This window comes from Candoia aspera, chromosome 15 (assembly GCF_035149785.1).
Source record: "Candoia aspera isolate rCanAsp1 chromosome 15, rCanAsp1.hap2, whole genome shotgun sequence".
Classification (NCBI taxonomy): Eukaryota; Metazoa; Chordata; class Lepidosauria; order Squamata; family Boidae; genus Candoia; species Candoia aspera.
The window spans coordinates 1,028,165-1,044,168 of record NC_086167.1 but is presented as its reverse complement, the minus strand read 5'-3'; the positions used below and the strand labels follow the sequence as shown (position 1 = coordinate 1,044,168).

The 16,004-nt window shown below is 56.0% G+C and overlaps 2 protein-coding genes across 3 annotated transcripts in view; one reads left to right on the top strand and one right to left on the bottom strand.

The window, feature by feature from the left end:
* CCDC74B (coiled-coil domain containing 74B) overlaps positions 1 to 16,004 on the top strand; it is a 172,107-nt gene that overhangs the window by 139,705 nt on the left and 16,398 nt on the right. The window lies entirely within an intron of this gene.
* Positions 3,594 to 16,004, bottom strand: part of LOC134505955 (calcineurin-binding protein cabin-1-like) — a 60,568-nt gene continuing 48,157 nt past the window's right edge. For both annotated transcript variants that reach the window (XM_063315902.1, XM_063315903.1), the window contains exons 28-33: positions 15,176 to 15,289; positions 7,757 to 7,920; positions 6,448 to 6,544; positions 5,728 to 6,372; positions 5,121 to 5,195; positions 3,594 to 4,028 (exon numbers count right to left, since the gene is read on the bottom strand). In XM_063315902.1, coding sequence (XP_063171972.1) covers positions 3,609 to 4,028; positions 5,121 to 5,195; positions 5,728 to 6,372; positions 6,448 to 6,544; positions 7,757 to 7,920; positions 15,176 to 15,289 — 1,515 coding nt within the window. In that variant the 3' untranslated portion in view covers positions 3,594 to 3,608. The remainder of the gene's footprint in view (positions 4,029 to 5,120; positions 5,196 to 5,727; positions 6,373 to 6,447; positions 6,545 to 7,756; positions 7,921 to 15,175; positions 15,290 to 16,004) is intronic.

Genomic DNA, 16,004 nt, shown 5'->3' with positions numbered 1-16,004 from the left:
GCCAGTGGGGCTGCCTTGAGAACCCCGTGGCTCTTCCAGCTGCTTGCTGGGCAATGGCGAGCATCAAAGATCCCCCTCTTCAGGATCTAGCAGAGCAAGGCATGGAGAATGGGGGCTCAGCAACAGCAGCGTTTAACAGTCAGCGGTTCCCCAAGCCAGCAGAAAGGAATGTGTGTTTGCGTTTTGAGAACAGAGGCAGAAGGAAGGAAAAAAAAAATCCGAAGTCAGAGTTGTAGGAACCTTGTTTGTTTCAGCGTTTCTTACTTTTGCCAACCAGCTGAATCTGCATATATTGAAGAAATGCTGCTTTAGTGTTCACCCTACAGCGAAGTGGGGAGCCAGGAGGGCTAACACCATCTCCTTCGTGACCCTGCACTTTAACTAATTAGAAGGTTTTATGTGCTTAAGCTGAAAAGTTTAAAAATGGCAACTAACTGGAATGTTTCTCTGGCAACAATGCAAAATTAGAGCAAAATACATTTAGAAACGGAGTATTTGAGATACGGAGCGCTAAGTAATGCATGGCCTTTTGTGAAAAACAAAACGCAAAAAGCCCAAATGGCAGCTAAGTTGACTACATCAAATGAACCTAAAATTAGGCACAAAAGTTCACGTGTTAATTTCTGAGTGAAACTTGGACTCACTTCCCATGCTGAAATGATTTGAAGTGCTGCCTTTAAGTGTGGTTTGCAGAGACAGCCGTCAAGGAATTGTCCTAATTTTGGTGGGACATCACTTCCAGGAAGCTGTGAACAGGGCCCTGGGTGGTGCTGGGCCTGAACCTAGTCAGGCCAGGCTCACTGTGCTTGGAGCTGGAGGAAAGGCCAACTACTGAGGTCCAGGACATCCATGCTCCTCGTTGCCTAAAAGCTCTTCAGCTGTTCCTGCAGGAGGCTGCGTGGCCCAGGTGTTTCCGTAGCCTGGTGGGTCAACCTCTAGATGCCAGAAATGCCTTCACCACGCAAGGTTGCCTTGAATGTCCAGCAAACCCCAGATGCTCAGCCAGAGGAACTTTGCTGGCTGATGTGCGCCTTCTCCGGAGCTGTTAGACCAAAGGCTCTCAGTACGTCGGGGATGTAAAATCAAGGTCCCCAGCCCTGTTTAGTTGCAGTGGGTGGCTCAGGAGGGTGAATCAGGGGACAGGGTGCTACAATCCCTAGAGGGCAGAATGGTGAGCTGGTCCTGGATTAATCTCTGATCTTGGCACTGAACATCGCGATGAATGACTCCCAGAGGATTCCTTGTGCCAAGTTGTGGCCAGTTAGGGTGACGCTGGACAACTTCCAGGTAGATTGCATGTAAGTAGACCAGGAACCAAGTTTTTCATAGAATTCTTTGTCCTTTCTGTGTGCTGTGATCTGGATGAAGAAGGGCCATTTGGTGTGCCTGGCTCCAAGGGAAGAAAGGCTCCAGTGAGCGCCTGCTGTGAGGCAGTCAGGTGCTGCCAGGGAGACCAGGGTTCAGAACGGGTGGAGGCCTTCCCAGGCTGCAGGAGGCAGCCTGCAGGCGCAGCAGAAAGCAGCATGGGCTGAAGGACCAGCTTTTCTGAGAGCCCTCCTTCGAGGGAGATGGGACCTTTCTCAGGTAGGTGGCCAACAAGGAAGGAAAAGGAAGGGAGAAAACCAAAGACTGAGGCACGACTTTCGGGAGAGCGTGAGGGTGAGAGAGGAGTGAGACCGTGTGTCTGGGACAGTGCAACAGCAGAGGGCAGGGGTAGGGCTGGCCTCCCTTCACCAGGTTCCTGGATCACCCGTGAGGCCGAATCCTTGTTTCATTTTTACAGAGTTTATGGCTTGGGGCCCCCAGAAGCCATGCTTATGCCCTTAGTACGCACGTTTCTGTATTGCTCAGCTCTGAGCAGTGCAGAAATGTCACTAGGACAGTCCAAGTTGGAAAACAATGGTGAGGCATCTGCTGAAAAAAACAGGTTTATATTCCACGGCTTCATGGGACTATTCCCTGACATCAAATCCACCATTCCGGGCAAGATGCTGGGAGTTTCTCAATTTCACACTGTGCTGGAGAATTTGAATGAAAGGATCCATTTCAATTAGGCTCCAGACCTGGTTATCGTAAGGAAACAGTCCATGAATGGATGCCGGATGATTCAGACAGGGCTTCCACTGGTTTTCCTGGATTTCTTACACAGTTTTCAGTGATATCAATGGTGGTATTTTTCCGGCCTGCTTTTGTGAGTTTAGAAGACATCATTCTGCTCCTTCTTGGGCAAACAATCTCAAAACAGGATTTTTGCTCACCCTGTGGCTGTTAGCAGCCTCCAGATCCCCTCTGTGCAGCCCCTAAGCCACTCGCTGTTAATCCTAAGGTTTCTTTAACACACGCCCTGCAACATTTTCTGTGGGTTGAAGCCATCCATAGCCTGTGGTTCCATCCCATTCCCTACGCATTTCAACATCTATGAGATGCTGGTGGAGAAAGTCATCCAAAAGTCTGAGCACTGGATGATGATAATTTTATTTAATTTGATTTATTTATTTATTTATTTACATTGATTAACCACCCAACGCCAATCGACTCTGTAACTATTCCTGATAATTGGCGACAATGCCTAGAGCAAGATGAAGGTGGTATGAGGTTTTTTTTTTAATCGTATGGCATAGCAGTTCGCTGTTCATGCTGCTTTTTTTCTTGCTGGGAAATCCTTGTGAGGTCCAGCAGCCGAATGTGTGGACTATTTAGCCGTGACAAGCCACGTTGCCCGGGGTGCACCACGAGGAGGCTGGTCTACGCTGCACTGAGTTGGGCTGAGAGAAGGTGACTGGCCCAAGGTCACCCAGCCGGCGTTCGTGCCTAAGGCGGGACTAGAACTCTCCTACCACACCTGATTGGCTCTGGGGCTGAGGGAGGGACTGGCCCAAGGTCACCCAGCCAACTTTTGTGCCTAAGGCGGGACTAGAACTCACAGACTCCTGGTTTCTAGCCCAGCACCTTAACCACTAGACCAAACTGGCTCTCATTATGAGGGTGAGGAAATGGTATTCAATAAGGTTGTCATCTCCTTGAAAGACCAAGTCTGTGGTTGAGGAGTCTGACTGGAGAAGGTCAGGTGGTCCGAGTGGCCAGGACTGCTTTTGACCAGCTTAGGCTGCTACCCACCTGCCACCCTTCCTGGAGAGGACTTCAGGCTGGACTTTGTGGGGCTACCTTTGAAGACAGCCTGGAAACTGCAGCTGGTGCAGGACTAGCACCTCCTCTCCCAGCGCACTCCCAAGGGCTGCGTTCTCCGCCAGCTACAGTGCACTTCTGACCCTGATTCTCAGCTCCAGCTCTTAGCTTGAAAGGCTCACCTTGTTTGAGACCAAAGTACCCAAAGGCTGCCTTCACCATTAGAGCCTTGGAGCCCTCCAGGATCCGAAAGGGAGGCCCTCCCCGCCAGCCAGGGAGAGAGCCTCTCCACCTCCAGAGCAGACTCCCTAACCCGTCAGCCCGTCACGGCCAGCTCTCAAGAAAGCCCCAGACAGCCATTTGGTGCTCAAGCCCTCCTCCCGAATACGCTTATTGCTGAGTTTGGACTTTCAGCTGACAACGATGCTGGGTTTTAGTACCTGCTGCAAAGGGACGCTTTAACTACTTCAAACAAGCACGTTTCAAAGGGGTCCCACGTCTGCCCAAAGCAACCACCGCCCACAGCAGGAAGAGACTCCCCAAGGCAGGTGGGAGCAGGCCCGGCGTCCTCCGTGTGCCCCGCGTTCCCGTGCTCCTTCCCGAGGGAAAAGCTTACCAGGCCTGGGGCTGGAGGTGGGGGGTGTCTCCTTGATGTTCTCCGCCCCTGCGTGCTCCGGGGGTGGCAGGAGGCCGCCAGCAGAGGAGGAGGAGGAGGAGGAGGGCGAGGCTGCCTTGGGCTTGGCCTGCTGGTCCGTCAGTCTTGGGAGGGCTTCTGCAGCCGAGGCGTCTGCGACGTCTGCGGCAGTCCCCATGGGGGGCGTCAGCGACTTGGGAGCGGCGGCAAAGAAGTGGTCCCTGCCGTCCCTGGGGTGCTTTGGTGTGGTGGGGGTGTCTCCGGCCGACTGAGAAGGAGAAGAAGGCGAGGCCGCCAGAAAGGGCAGTGGGTCGGGGTGTTTAGTGACCACACACAGGGCCGGCACCTCCGTCCCACCTGCAAATTCTACTGAGCACCTTTTTAAGCCCCAGCCTTTGCCGCCCCCCCATCCCTAAATGCTTCTATCGGTCATGCTGAAGAAGTGTCCAGAATCAAGGCCACAGAGCTTGCGTCTTCGTAAACAGTGTATTTTGGAGGACGTGGATATGGACACATGTTCCTCATAAAAGAAACACAGCAAGAAAAAAAGAAAACAGGACTTTCTCTTGGAACAGAGGCCACATCAGGGCCGAGCCATTAGGAGACAAGAGAGAGGAGCACAGCTACGAAGTCGGTCCCAAAGGGCCAGGCTTCCTTCCCCCCATGCTCAGAGATGCTGGTGTGATGGCAACTCCCTGTCTCATCTGGCGCTTTCAGAATGTAAATAACCATATTCCGTGACTCTCATCAGGAAAGCCCTGGGAAGTGGAGAGAAAAAGGGTCCAAGAGCGTCCCTCCTGGAACCCGCCACTAACGATGACGGGGAGAGGCATCAGATACAAATCTAACGTGGCCATAGACGGAACTTAAGGATGAGACCCAACAAGCATCTCTACATTTCTGACGCCCGGCACTACTTCGATGCCAGGCTGAAGCGGATGCACACAGCCAGCCCGAAAGTTCAACTTCAGTCCTGAGGAAAAGACCGTGTCTTGTTCTCCACACAATGCTAAAACACCCCAGACACGGACCATGCAAAAACAGCCGTTTGGCGCTGTTTGTGCACTGAACGCCGGGCACATCTCTACTAGACGCCCTCAGATCGTTCACTGATTTCACCCAAGAGGGAAGAGGAACACGCGCCGTCTGCTGCAGCGTTACAGAACTGGGAAATTCCGGGCGGGGAGGCGCAAGCAGGACACAGGAAAGGGACGGGCAGACTCTGAGCTGCCACATAAGAGCCCAGCCGAACCGCTTCGAACGCTTGACGGAGCAGGCACCGCCCTGTCCTCCTTCGCTTCGTTCGCAGCCGCAGCAGAGCTCTCACATCTGAGCCCTGGAAGACCAGCCTGGGACTCACCTGCTTCTGGGCAGAAGCGCCAATGTGCACTTGACAGAACTTGACGGCCTGTTCCAGAGCTGCCGCTTCATCGACCTGCAGAAAGAGACGGCGCAGGAGCAACCGCAGCCGGAAGATGTTTCCTGCCACCCAGCCCCGCCTGGGCCCAGGGCTCTCCTGGGAAGGCCCCGCTGGAGATCCCATCAGGCCGCCTGGCAGGAGCAGGGGGCTGGTCTGGTCACCCTGGAAGCCTCTTTACAGGAAAAACAGGCTTGTTGGCCGAGGCGATCCCTCTGGGACAGACCCTCTTCCACACTGCTGCCGTGTTGCTTCTCTTTTCTCTTTTTTAATGAAATTCACTTCAGTGGGGATTGTGCTTGCTTGTTTTATTTGAGGCCGATTTTGATCGTTTACTTTTAAAAATCGTGCTTTTATGAAGCACTCTAGGAGGATTTAGCAAGAACCTGCAGGGCCGACAACGCCTCAGTTCCTGCTGCTTCCTTCAACCAAGAGGCACCAGGGCACCTCGCTTGCCTCACCCGCTGCCGGGATGCTACAGAGGGAAGCTGAAGGACTGTGCGAGGTGCACCTGCCCTTGCCACCATCGCCTCCCAGCCCCTGTCCTCACCTGCTTAATGAGCATGTATGTCTCAGACATGATCTTCTCAATTTTTCCCAGGTCGTAGGTCATGACCTTCTGACCTTGCTGCCACACGCGGTACGCATCCAGAAGGAGGGTCTTCCCAGACTCTGTGTCGCTGGCCAGCTTCCTCTTCCGGCTCGGCCTTGGGTTCGCCTCCTCCGTGGGGCAGGCCTGCGCCTGGATCCTCCCTGCCTCCAGTTGCTGGTGCTTCGAGCTGATGCTCAGGTCCTCCAGAGACAGCTCTGCCGTCCGGCTCTCAGGGGCCTTGTCCTTGCAGGCCTTACTGGAGGGCGCTTGGGCCGGCTCGGGATAGAGAGAGGAAGCGTCCATTTTTTCAGGCTGGCTGGAGAAGTCTTCGCACTCCATGGGCTCGGTGGTGCCCAGCTGGGATGCCTCTTGTACATCTTTCTCCAGCCTCCCCTCCGCTTGCTCTGTTGTGGGGAGGGGCCGACCCTGGGTCTCCTCTCGGGACACATTTTCAGCGCCGTAAGACGCAACCTCCCCTTCGGACAGGGCTGCCTTTGGGGGCAGGGTTTCCTGCCCTTCATCCGCACCAGCCTTGCTGAAGACATCAGTGGTCATTCTTGTCTCCAAAATGCTGCGGCACTGTCCACTCGGATCGTCAGAGACCTTTGAGACAAGCAGGATGTTAGCTGGTCGAGTCACAACACGAGCTCCACGTCATGGCTGCGTGGAAAGACATACCTCTGTGAGCTCACGCAGCATGTCCTCCAGCACCATCACGGTGAGGACGAAGGCGCGCTGGGCAAGAACCTGGCGATCCGCATCCCGCAAGTATTTCCTGTAGCCAGAAAAGGAGGCACCAAACGTGTTAGATGCAGAAGCCGTCCGTCGTATGAAGGGGGCCAAAGGCAGCACTTACAAGGGGATCAGTTCTGGCTTGATTTTTCTTCTCGTAAGCGTCTAGCGGTCACGGCAACTACCTTTACAGCCATCCCATTTTGAACGGAGACGTACAGGAACAAAAAGCCATCTCCCGCACCACGCTGCACCAGTGTTATCCTCCCAGGCCCCTCCTTACAGGGCCAGTGGCTGCTCAAAATCAGTCACAGGAGGAGCAAAAGGTCCCACAGATTTTATATCCAGCGAGACCTTTCTATCCTTAACCACAGAACCACTTACAGAGTTGCTTGGCTGAAGTTAAAGCCACACGACCCTGAATGGAGACAGCCTGCAAGTCTAGAAGCCGTCAAGGAACAATTTCCAGCCGCCTTTTTCACCCCAGGAGCGGGATATTTACTTTGCTCCGTGCACCAACTAACGACTACTCGTGCTGACCTTTCTGGAAGGAAAGTGCGTCCCCAAACCAACTTTGCCCATCAGAATCTTAGGGTGAAACTCTGCTCTTGCTATAGCATGTCGTTGAACCCAGCAACGTTCTGATCAAAATAAAGTCACGTGTGTCTTTATTCCGTCAACTTGCAAAGGCCACAGTCTGGAAAGGCTGCTCACAAACGTTTTCCTTTGCTTGAACCAATTGCCTGTTTTTTCCACCCAAAGGAAGCTTCAGTCCAACCAGTGTCATTTATCCAAACTTCTTTGGACAGCCTGGAGAGAGTAACACAAACGAGCATCCAACGCCTTGGGCTAACTGGATGCAGAAACGAGGTCAACGGGGCGAAGCAGAGAGGCCTTTGGGCATGCTGTGTCCTGGCCCCCCAGCTCTTCTGCTCCTTTGGGGTTCCCAGCAGGCCCTCAAGGCCAGCTCAAGGAAAGCCACCTTTGGTTTGGGTGAATCTGACGGAGAAGGGCCTTTCTTCCCTTCCTGCGGCCTTCCTGAGGCTACAGGTCTGAAGGGGCATTTGGGGTGCTTTGCACGGGGGCAAACCCCTCCCGCTCGCCTGGGGCAGGGAGCTGGAACCAGGGCTGCACCCCCAGGCTTCTTTCCTATGAGCCGGCTTGAGCTCGAAAAGCCTGCGGGTTCCAGCGTTCCCCCTTGAAACCCCGGCCTTCAGGCAAGCCCCGCACAGAAGGGAGGATCCTTGGCGCTCACTTTCCCTGGTCTGGGGTCCTCTGCAGCATAGAGGAGATTCTCAGCAGGGTGGGATAATCCTTCAGCTGGGACAGCACGTTCAGCAGCAGGACAATGGAGCGGTTCATGTGCGAGGCGAAGCTGCCCGGACGGTCGATTTCATCCACAGGGATGCGCCAAATTCCCTGCATGGAAAGCAAGAGGAGGAAATCGTCACAAATGGGGACAGGCTCTTCTCTCCCCCCAAGTCAAACATACGGAATAGGGTGGGGGTCCCCTAAGCCAGCCAGAGGGCCCTGCCTCTCGCCCCACCGCCGCCTGCTCCATTGACTTCCCAATCTAGTCTCACGCCTGGGATGCTGCCAGCCGCTGTGGAGCCACTTGGTCACCTCACTGAGCATAAGGCATGCCGCCTGCAGAAACCTACACTTTTCGTTTGAACTCTGCTATTCAATACATCAGCCAAAGGCGAGCTTAAGGAGATAGATTAAGGGAGGGAACGTCTCTGAGGATTCTGGTCCTTCTTGGAAAGCGCCGCGCAGAGCTCAGAGGGCACGAGGCCAAAGCCTACCCGGCCTCAGAACCCGGGTTCACATCGGTGCCCAGCATCACCGGGACGCGCCGAGACCGGAGCCGGGAAGGCCTCAGCAAAGAGCCCCGGGGACGGCCACCGATCGCCGCCGCCGCCGCCCGCCCCCTCTTCCTCCTCCGCGCCCGTCCTTGATTCAAAGCGGAGCCGCCCAGGAAGGAAGCAAGCGAGGCAGGCGGGCGGGGGGAGACCGGCCTGCTCGCTCTTCGCCGCCCGTCCCCGCTCCCTCCGCATCCCCTCCTCGCCGGGAGCGGCTCCGGGCCCCCTCCCCTCTCCACGCCCCTCGCCCGGCCGCTCACCATTTCGGACGGCGGCGAACAGCGACCCGCCGCCGCGCGCTCCGCCTGCCTGGAAGCAGCGGCAGCGAGCCGGGAGGGCCGTGCCCCCGCCCCCGCCGCGACAACTGCGGCCCTCGGGGCTCTTCCCGGGCGGCGCCCGCCGCAGCAGCCGCGGAAGAGGGACCGAGATGCCCTGCCGGGCGTTGGCAGTCGAGCGGAGCTCCGCGCAGCCGCTCGCCCATGCAGGAGGCCCCAGCCGCGCCGCGGCCTTGCCTCACCCCGATTATGCCCGGGGCGGGCGACGTTGGCCGCACTGCGCCCGTCTCTCTCCGCGGCCCGCGGCGCGTTTTTCCCAGGGGCGGGCCCACGGTCGGCTGGCCCCTCCTGCGCCCTCCCGCCCACCTCTCGGCGGAGGAGCAGCGGCTTGCCGCGCCGCGCCGCGCCGCCCGGCACTCTCCCCCGGAGCGCACCAGGAGAGCCGGGTAGGCGGCGGCCGCTGCTCCAGCCTGGCCGCGTCCCCCGCGGGCTCGCCCGGCACCTGCTGCACTCCCTCTGCGGCGGAGCGGTTCGCGGACGGTACCAGCCGGCCGCGCAGGGAGGCAGGGAGGGAAGGGTCGGCCGGCGGCCTCCTTTCTGAAGCCCCCGATTACCCACGAGCGGCACCTCCTCGCCTTCGGCGCTGCCAGGCTGCGAAGCCGGCCCGGAGCGGCGCCTCTGGAAAAGAGGAGCCTCCGCTTATGGCGGCAGAAGCAGCTCCCCCTTCGGGTAACGCGCCTCTTTCCCTCCGGACAATCCCTCGCTCCGTAAACTTCGGACTGCCGAGCGAAAGGAGCGGGACCGTCGCTTTACCGACGCCCAGACAGACCCGCACCTGCGGAGCGCGACACTGCCTTGGATGCAACGACCGAGCGGCAGCTTGATTCGGCGGGGGGGTCACCCTCGCAGCCAGCTTCCCTGCTCCGGTGTTTCCCCCCCCCCCAGCTCCCCTTAAAACAGCCGCCTTAAAACGGCCTTGTGACCCCGCGCGCACAACCGCTGCACGCGGGAGCGGACTCCGAGTTCCGCTCAGTCTGGGAGACGTCGGCGTGCACAGGACCAGCGCTAAGGGGAAGCCGCAGCTCGAGGCGGGACCCAGGACACGCACATTTAAGCCGCGGGGGCAGCAATTCAAGCAGGAAAATGAGACGGCTGTAAGAGAAGCAAAGCCCCCTGAGGGAGCAGTGCTGGTCCGGGCGCCCTGAAGCCTGTCACCCTCGGAGGGGCTGTAAACAGCAGAGCAGGACGGCAAGGGGCAGCGACTCAGGAAGCCCTGCTCTGCCCCTGCTGCTTCCTCTTCTCTGCCAGTGGGGGTTGTCCCCCAGGAGACGCCCCCACAACACACACTGCTGCAGCAAACCGAGGTTCTATCAAAACAACAGCGAAACCAGCAACACCTCACAGGGCAGCCTGGAACCAGGTTCAGAAGAACACGGGCGATCTTCAAAGAGGAGCTGAGCGGGCACCCCTGGGTCTTCCAACACATTTTTTTTCTTTTGGTGCCTTCCAGTCTCTTGCCTCCTGGCAACTGCCCGGTGAGTCCCTGCAGTGTTCCTGGAGCTTTCTTTTCGGAGGGGGGCACTGTCTGCTCTTGCCTCCCTCTTCCTGGGCGGAGCCGGCTGCATTCTGGATGAGAACTCGGGAGCTTGGCTCTATTTTGGAAGCATTCAGCCCCCTCCCTAGCAGCTGAAGAGGAATGCAGGATGGGGAGCCTGTGGCCCTCCAGAACTTGCCCAACTACAACTCCCAGCAGCCCCAGCAACAGGGAGGAGTTTTGGATGTGGACAGTTAGGCACTCTCTAAAAGGCTCACCAAACCGAGAGCCCAACGTCTTAATCCTCAGAAACAGCAGCCACAGGCCCGGCCAAGCCTTGAGCAGAAAACTGGGCATTTATGAAGGAGGAAAAGGAGTCCCCCCCCAAAATTATTCATGGATTTGGGGGGATGGGGTTGTCCAACATGCACAAATTAGGAGATGTACAAGGGACGCTGATGGCTAGACACCAGATCCTTTTTTAAAACCACAAGACCAGACCCCTTGTTCTTTGGCCTCACTGCTCTCCTACATTGTGTCACCAGCTTCCCCTTCCCTTCCCTTGGCAGCTACCTCACCCCATCACAGCCCTGGGGTTTCCCTGTTTGCTCCGCAGGCAGGTAGGCAGGCAGGCAGGCAGGCAGGCAGGCAGGACAGAAGGAAGGAAGGAAGGAAGGAAGGGAGGGAGGGAGGGAGGGAGGGAGGGAGGGAGGGAGGGAGGAATTGAACACCCCCAGTGACAGGATGGGGAAGCTGGTCACCGCACAGGATTTTTGTCTTTTACACACACACGCACGCACGCACACCCCTGTCTGCTTTTCTTTTGAGAGTGAAGGCCTTAAATTCAGAATCACTTTCCTTTCAGCTAAAAATATATTGCCCAGTGTGCAAATAACCACTTTTATATTTCTGAGAACCACATTTTGTTTTGTTTTGTTTTTAAATAATAGTTGAGAACATATGTGATTGTAAGCAATTAGGACGGATCCATCATTCTGTTGCATTTGTCTAGAATACAAGTCCTGTGTTCATATTTAAAACACTCCCACTCCCACGAGTGGTTATCCGCTTGCTTATACTGTACACTTTTGCACATGGCTGTCATACAGGAAAACAAAACTTCAAAAAACAAAACTCATCCCCAGCAGAGGGGTGCTCTGTGCAAAATACAAAACTGTCCATTGACAATTCATTGATTCTAACAGTTATATTTATGGCTCTAGGAATGATAGAATGAAATATTCAAACTATTTGTAAGTATTTGCCATGAATAGAAGCAAAAAGAATAGCGTTGACAATTATAGAAGGTAACTTCAAGTCACAAAGTATTGCGAGCACTGGGGCTTTTGAGAGACATTATTATCAGCCCTGTAGTCAAATAACAATTAGCTCATAAGATGGCCTCTGTCTGTCTATCTCAGCTATATAAATCAAGATAGACAGACAGACAGACAGTTATGCATCTACTGAAGGCCTTTAGTTTTACAAGGCAGGATGCAGGTTGGCGTGAGGGACAGAGACAGGGCTGACAAGTAGGAAGAGCAGGGATGTTTGGGAGGGGGAATTGGGAGGCCCCACCCCTGGGGTGAAGTCAGGAGGGGTGCCAGAAGGGGTCTTGCACTGACAGGAGATATTATGAAGGCCCTGGAGAGGATGATCAGAGAGGAGAGATTTCCAGGTTGTCTTGCTACGGGGAAGACGCTCAGAAATCCTCCGGGCCAGTGAGACCAGTGCAATGCTGGCCCACGCAGCCTTCGACTCAGGAGGTGGTTCAGGTGCAGGATGGGATGCCCCGGTGGAAGGGCCTGGGACCCTCACTCAACACTGATGGGCAGGAGAAGGTGTGGCAGGGGGCATTTTGTCACAGGGAAGAGGGAACCGTTTCCCTTCTTCTTAGCCGAGCGCCAAATCACAGGGAGCCTCGGACTCAGGCTGCTGCCAGTAGTGCCAGGTCTGTGAGGGGTAAGGCCTCACCTGGGCACACCTGGCAGATTCTAGCATGTATCTTGGGGCCTGGTTAGGCATGGATAGGGATGGAGGTTTGTCAGAGATGCCCCCCTTTGTTTCAGGTTTTACAGCAGCCGTAAGGCTGAGGGAGGGCGGGCAGGCTGCTGCAGTAATCCGTGAGGCCTTGGAAGCAATCAGTGCCCAGAGGGAAATGAGCGGCTGCCCATGAGGCGAGGACAGGAGGCAAGCGGTTAGCCTGCTGCCTGCTGGGCTGCTCGACAGCAGCAGCCTCATTGCTAAATTTGTGTTGAAGTCCTCCAAGCTTCTGGGCAAGCCAAGGGACTGGCCTTCTACAATGCTATCTGGGAGTTGTTTGAGCTTGGGGCCCAAAAGGCATGGCGGACCGGATTAATGCCTCTCCGAAAGAGGGTGAGATGCCACCACCCCGAAGGACGTGGGGATGTGCCTCCTGGTCCCGATGGGAAACGCTGCCCATCAACTTGAGATGAGGCATCATCAGTATGCTGGTGAGACTCGGTTATATAGCACTGCCCCAGACTGGACTGCTGTGGAAGTCCTAAGACTGTGCCTGGAGGCTACTAGTCAGGACGGGAAGAAGCAAGCTCAGATTAAGCCCAGCAAGAGGGAACTGCTGTTGCCCATAAACACCTTGGCCCCTTGGAAACAGTGGTTCCCAGATTAGCTATAGAAGTGGTTGTGCCCTCTTGAAAAAGCTGGCCTGCCACTCAGGGTGTCCTACTGGACTCACGGCTCCTGTTTGAGCAGCAGGTGGGGACTGTGGACAGAGGGCCATTGCTAATCTTTGGCCAGTGTGCTGGTTATGGCCCCGTCTGGACCAGGAGGCCCTGGCCACCGTGACTTGCCCCCTTATCAGCATGCAGCTGGACTACTGTAATAGACACTACATGGGGTTAGGTGCAATGGGTGCAGAACGCAGCAGCTATGCAGCATTGCTAGCGAGTCAAACCCAATTTTGTAGAGTGGCACCTATCCTAAGGTGGTTGCCCTGGTTATCTGTAGCTTCCAGGGCCAAGAAAGGGTTGGTTATCCCCATGAAGCCCTCCAGGGCACAGAGCCAAGTTATGGCAGGGCCTGCCTTGCCCCAAATTGACCTAGAGGGTCTGCTGCCCATTCCATCATGACGCATGGTCAGAGGAGCTGGACATGCCGCTGCCCCCAGAGCAGCATGGGCAAAGGTCTCAGACAAACCCTTCCAGATTCTCACAAAGATACGGGAAAATGCAGGAAGCGCAGTCAGACTTGCAAGACTACATGCAATGTTCCTAGAGCTTTACAATAAAAGTAGCCCTGACCTAGAGGGCGTTAGGCTCCCAGTCTGATCTCCCTTGAAGGGCTAACACCTGCAGAGGTCTTGTTTGTTCTGCAGAACAGAAGACTGAAAGCCCAGCCCCTCCCCCGCCCAGCAGTGGCTCTCATCTCCCAGGACTTGGGGAACAGGCCACAGGCCCCACTGCCTGCCTCACCTCTTGGCCTGCCCTTGGGGCTTCTGCACAGGCAGGCCCAAAGCCCTCTCGGGAACCCACCTGGCCTGCAGGCCAGATTTCTGCCACCGGGGAAGTAGAAGGAAAGGGAAGGAGGGACCCACGGTGGCTGCCAAGGAGGCCTCTGTGCTGCCTGGCCGACTGGCCAGGTGGCTGCTGCCAGCCTTGAGAGAGGGCTCCTGTTGCTGGACTAACGCAGTGAAAGGGTTTCGCCAGGAAAAGCGGCATCCGGAGCCAGGGGCCCCAAAGAGCAGCTCCTTTCGCAGCTCACGCTTGTGCCCTCCCTGGTGGGAGGTTGGCTGTGCTCAGAAAAAACAGAAACCAGCCAAAGAGGAGACCACAGAGCAGGGATACGTGGATCACGTTCGCACTGAAGAGACATTCAGAGTGGCTCCTCTGAGGGGCCGGTGCTTTTAACAGGTCCTTCTTGTACTGCATCGCATGCTTTGCAGAAGCACAACTATACGTCTCCATGCATTATTTTTCCAGGAAAACATCATTACCCATATGCTCCATTCTCACTCTTTGTGACAAGGGCCAATTGAGCAGTAAACAGCAAAGCTTCCCTGGTTTTTCCTTCACTTGCACGGTGTCTGGCATTTTCAGGAGGAGCCCGTAGAACCTTCTCCAACCAAGGCATGTTATTGACAGGCACAAGCCTCAGTGAGCTGTGGCCCCCTTGGCCATGTGGGGGCATGACATAATGCACCTCCTGCATCTGAGAGAGCTTTAACGGAAGGTGGACCCCATACTCCATTCTGAGAGGGGTTCTGGATACCCCTTCCGCGACCACTGAGCACCAGGGCCTGGGTAGCTGCTAGACCTAACACATGTTCTTTACTCATCTAAAGGGCAAGGTCCAGGAGAGGGGTTGAACCCCATAGAACAACACCTGGAGAGTCCCAAAGGGCGAGACTGGTAACACAGCGCCCGCCTCCTGCTGGGCCGCCTAACTGGGAGCACCACGTAGGACACCTCCTGTGCCAGGGACTAACGTGGCTCTCCTCCTACAATGACGTTTTCGGGGATCCAAGCGTAGGGACTTCCATGCCACGTCACATTCATACCAACTGCTCTCAAGACCATGACTGGAGCGCATGAAACTTTAAATGTTTCTTTGCTCTCCATGGCTCCAGCTTCTTGGAAGGTGCTGTAATGCATGCAACTTTCAGCCATCGGTTCATTTTAGCAGGGAGGTGCGAAAGGCCTTTTTCTGGAGGGGGAAACTGGTCCTGCTCTGTCTAAAGCAACCTTCTCCCTAGAGGAGGATCTCAAGCGATGCTCCGCTTGGCCAGGTCAGAGGCAAGGAGGACCTGGGCTGCCCCAAGGCCCTCTCTCTCGCTGCCCGACGGGGCAGAAGAGAGCAGCTCCGGAACTGCATGTGGGGGAAGAGAGCAACTGTCTGGCGCATAGAGGTCCTGCTGCATTCTGGCCCACCTGTCTATGATTTTGCCGGAGGAAGAGAAAAAGGAAAGGGGGAACCTGGAGGAAGCTAGAGAAAGTGCCCTGTTTGAGGCTGGGCAGCCCACTTACGTTGAAGAAATTGGTCTTGTTCCTCTCGCAGAAGAGACCCTGTGCTGGCATGTGCTTCAGCTGCTGCCAGGGGAGACTGCTGCCTAGCAGCACATCGCGCGCCCACGGGAGATTCTATATAGGACAGAGTGCAAGAGAAGTGCAAATTGGCTGGGGAGGAAGGAGAGCCGGGAGGGTGATGGCTGCCCCTGCAGCCCCTCTTTCCACCCCCCCTTCAACAAATCCGCCAAAGGTGCCACTTCTTAACCCAATGCACACGTGTTTCCCACCCCTGAGCAAAGCTGGAATGCAGAGGTGGCCAACTGGGGGATCTGGGGGCAAAATTCAGTCTTCAGAGCCACGGTTCTCTTTCCTCTCTGGCCTTCATCAGCCAGCAGGGGGCGGTGATGAGGAGCTGGGTACAGCCCAGCCGCTAGTGACTGGGCTTTTCCCCCAGCGGCCAGATGCCCCAGTGATGTCCCCTTGTCACAGATGCCCAGCACTCTCAGTCCCTAGCTTGTGAATCTTCGTTCCACCCCACCCCGGACATCCTGTCTGGGATCACTGGTGGGGGGAGCTGCCCCCTTCCCTCTCAGTCATTTGGTGCAGAACGTCCCTGTCTGGAATGGGAGCAGAGGGTGTGGGCACAAGGCAGGGTGTTTAGAAGGCTTTTCGATATTCTGTGGTGATGCCCGCCCTCTCTTGCCAGTCAGCGTGTCTGTGAATATCCCCAGCGGGGCACTGGCTCATTTGTGGCCCAAGAGGACAGGTGGGTGCGGGGTGTCCACAAGCCTTCTTAGCCCAGTATTTGTTTTAATTGAGGTGGCTAGACAATGGGGATGGGGGAGTC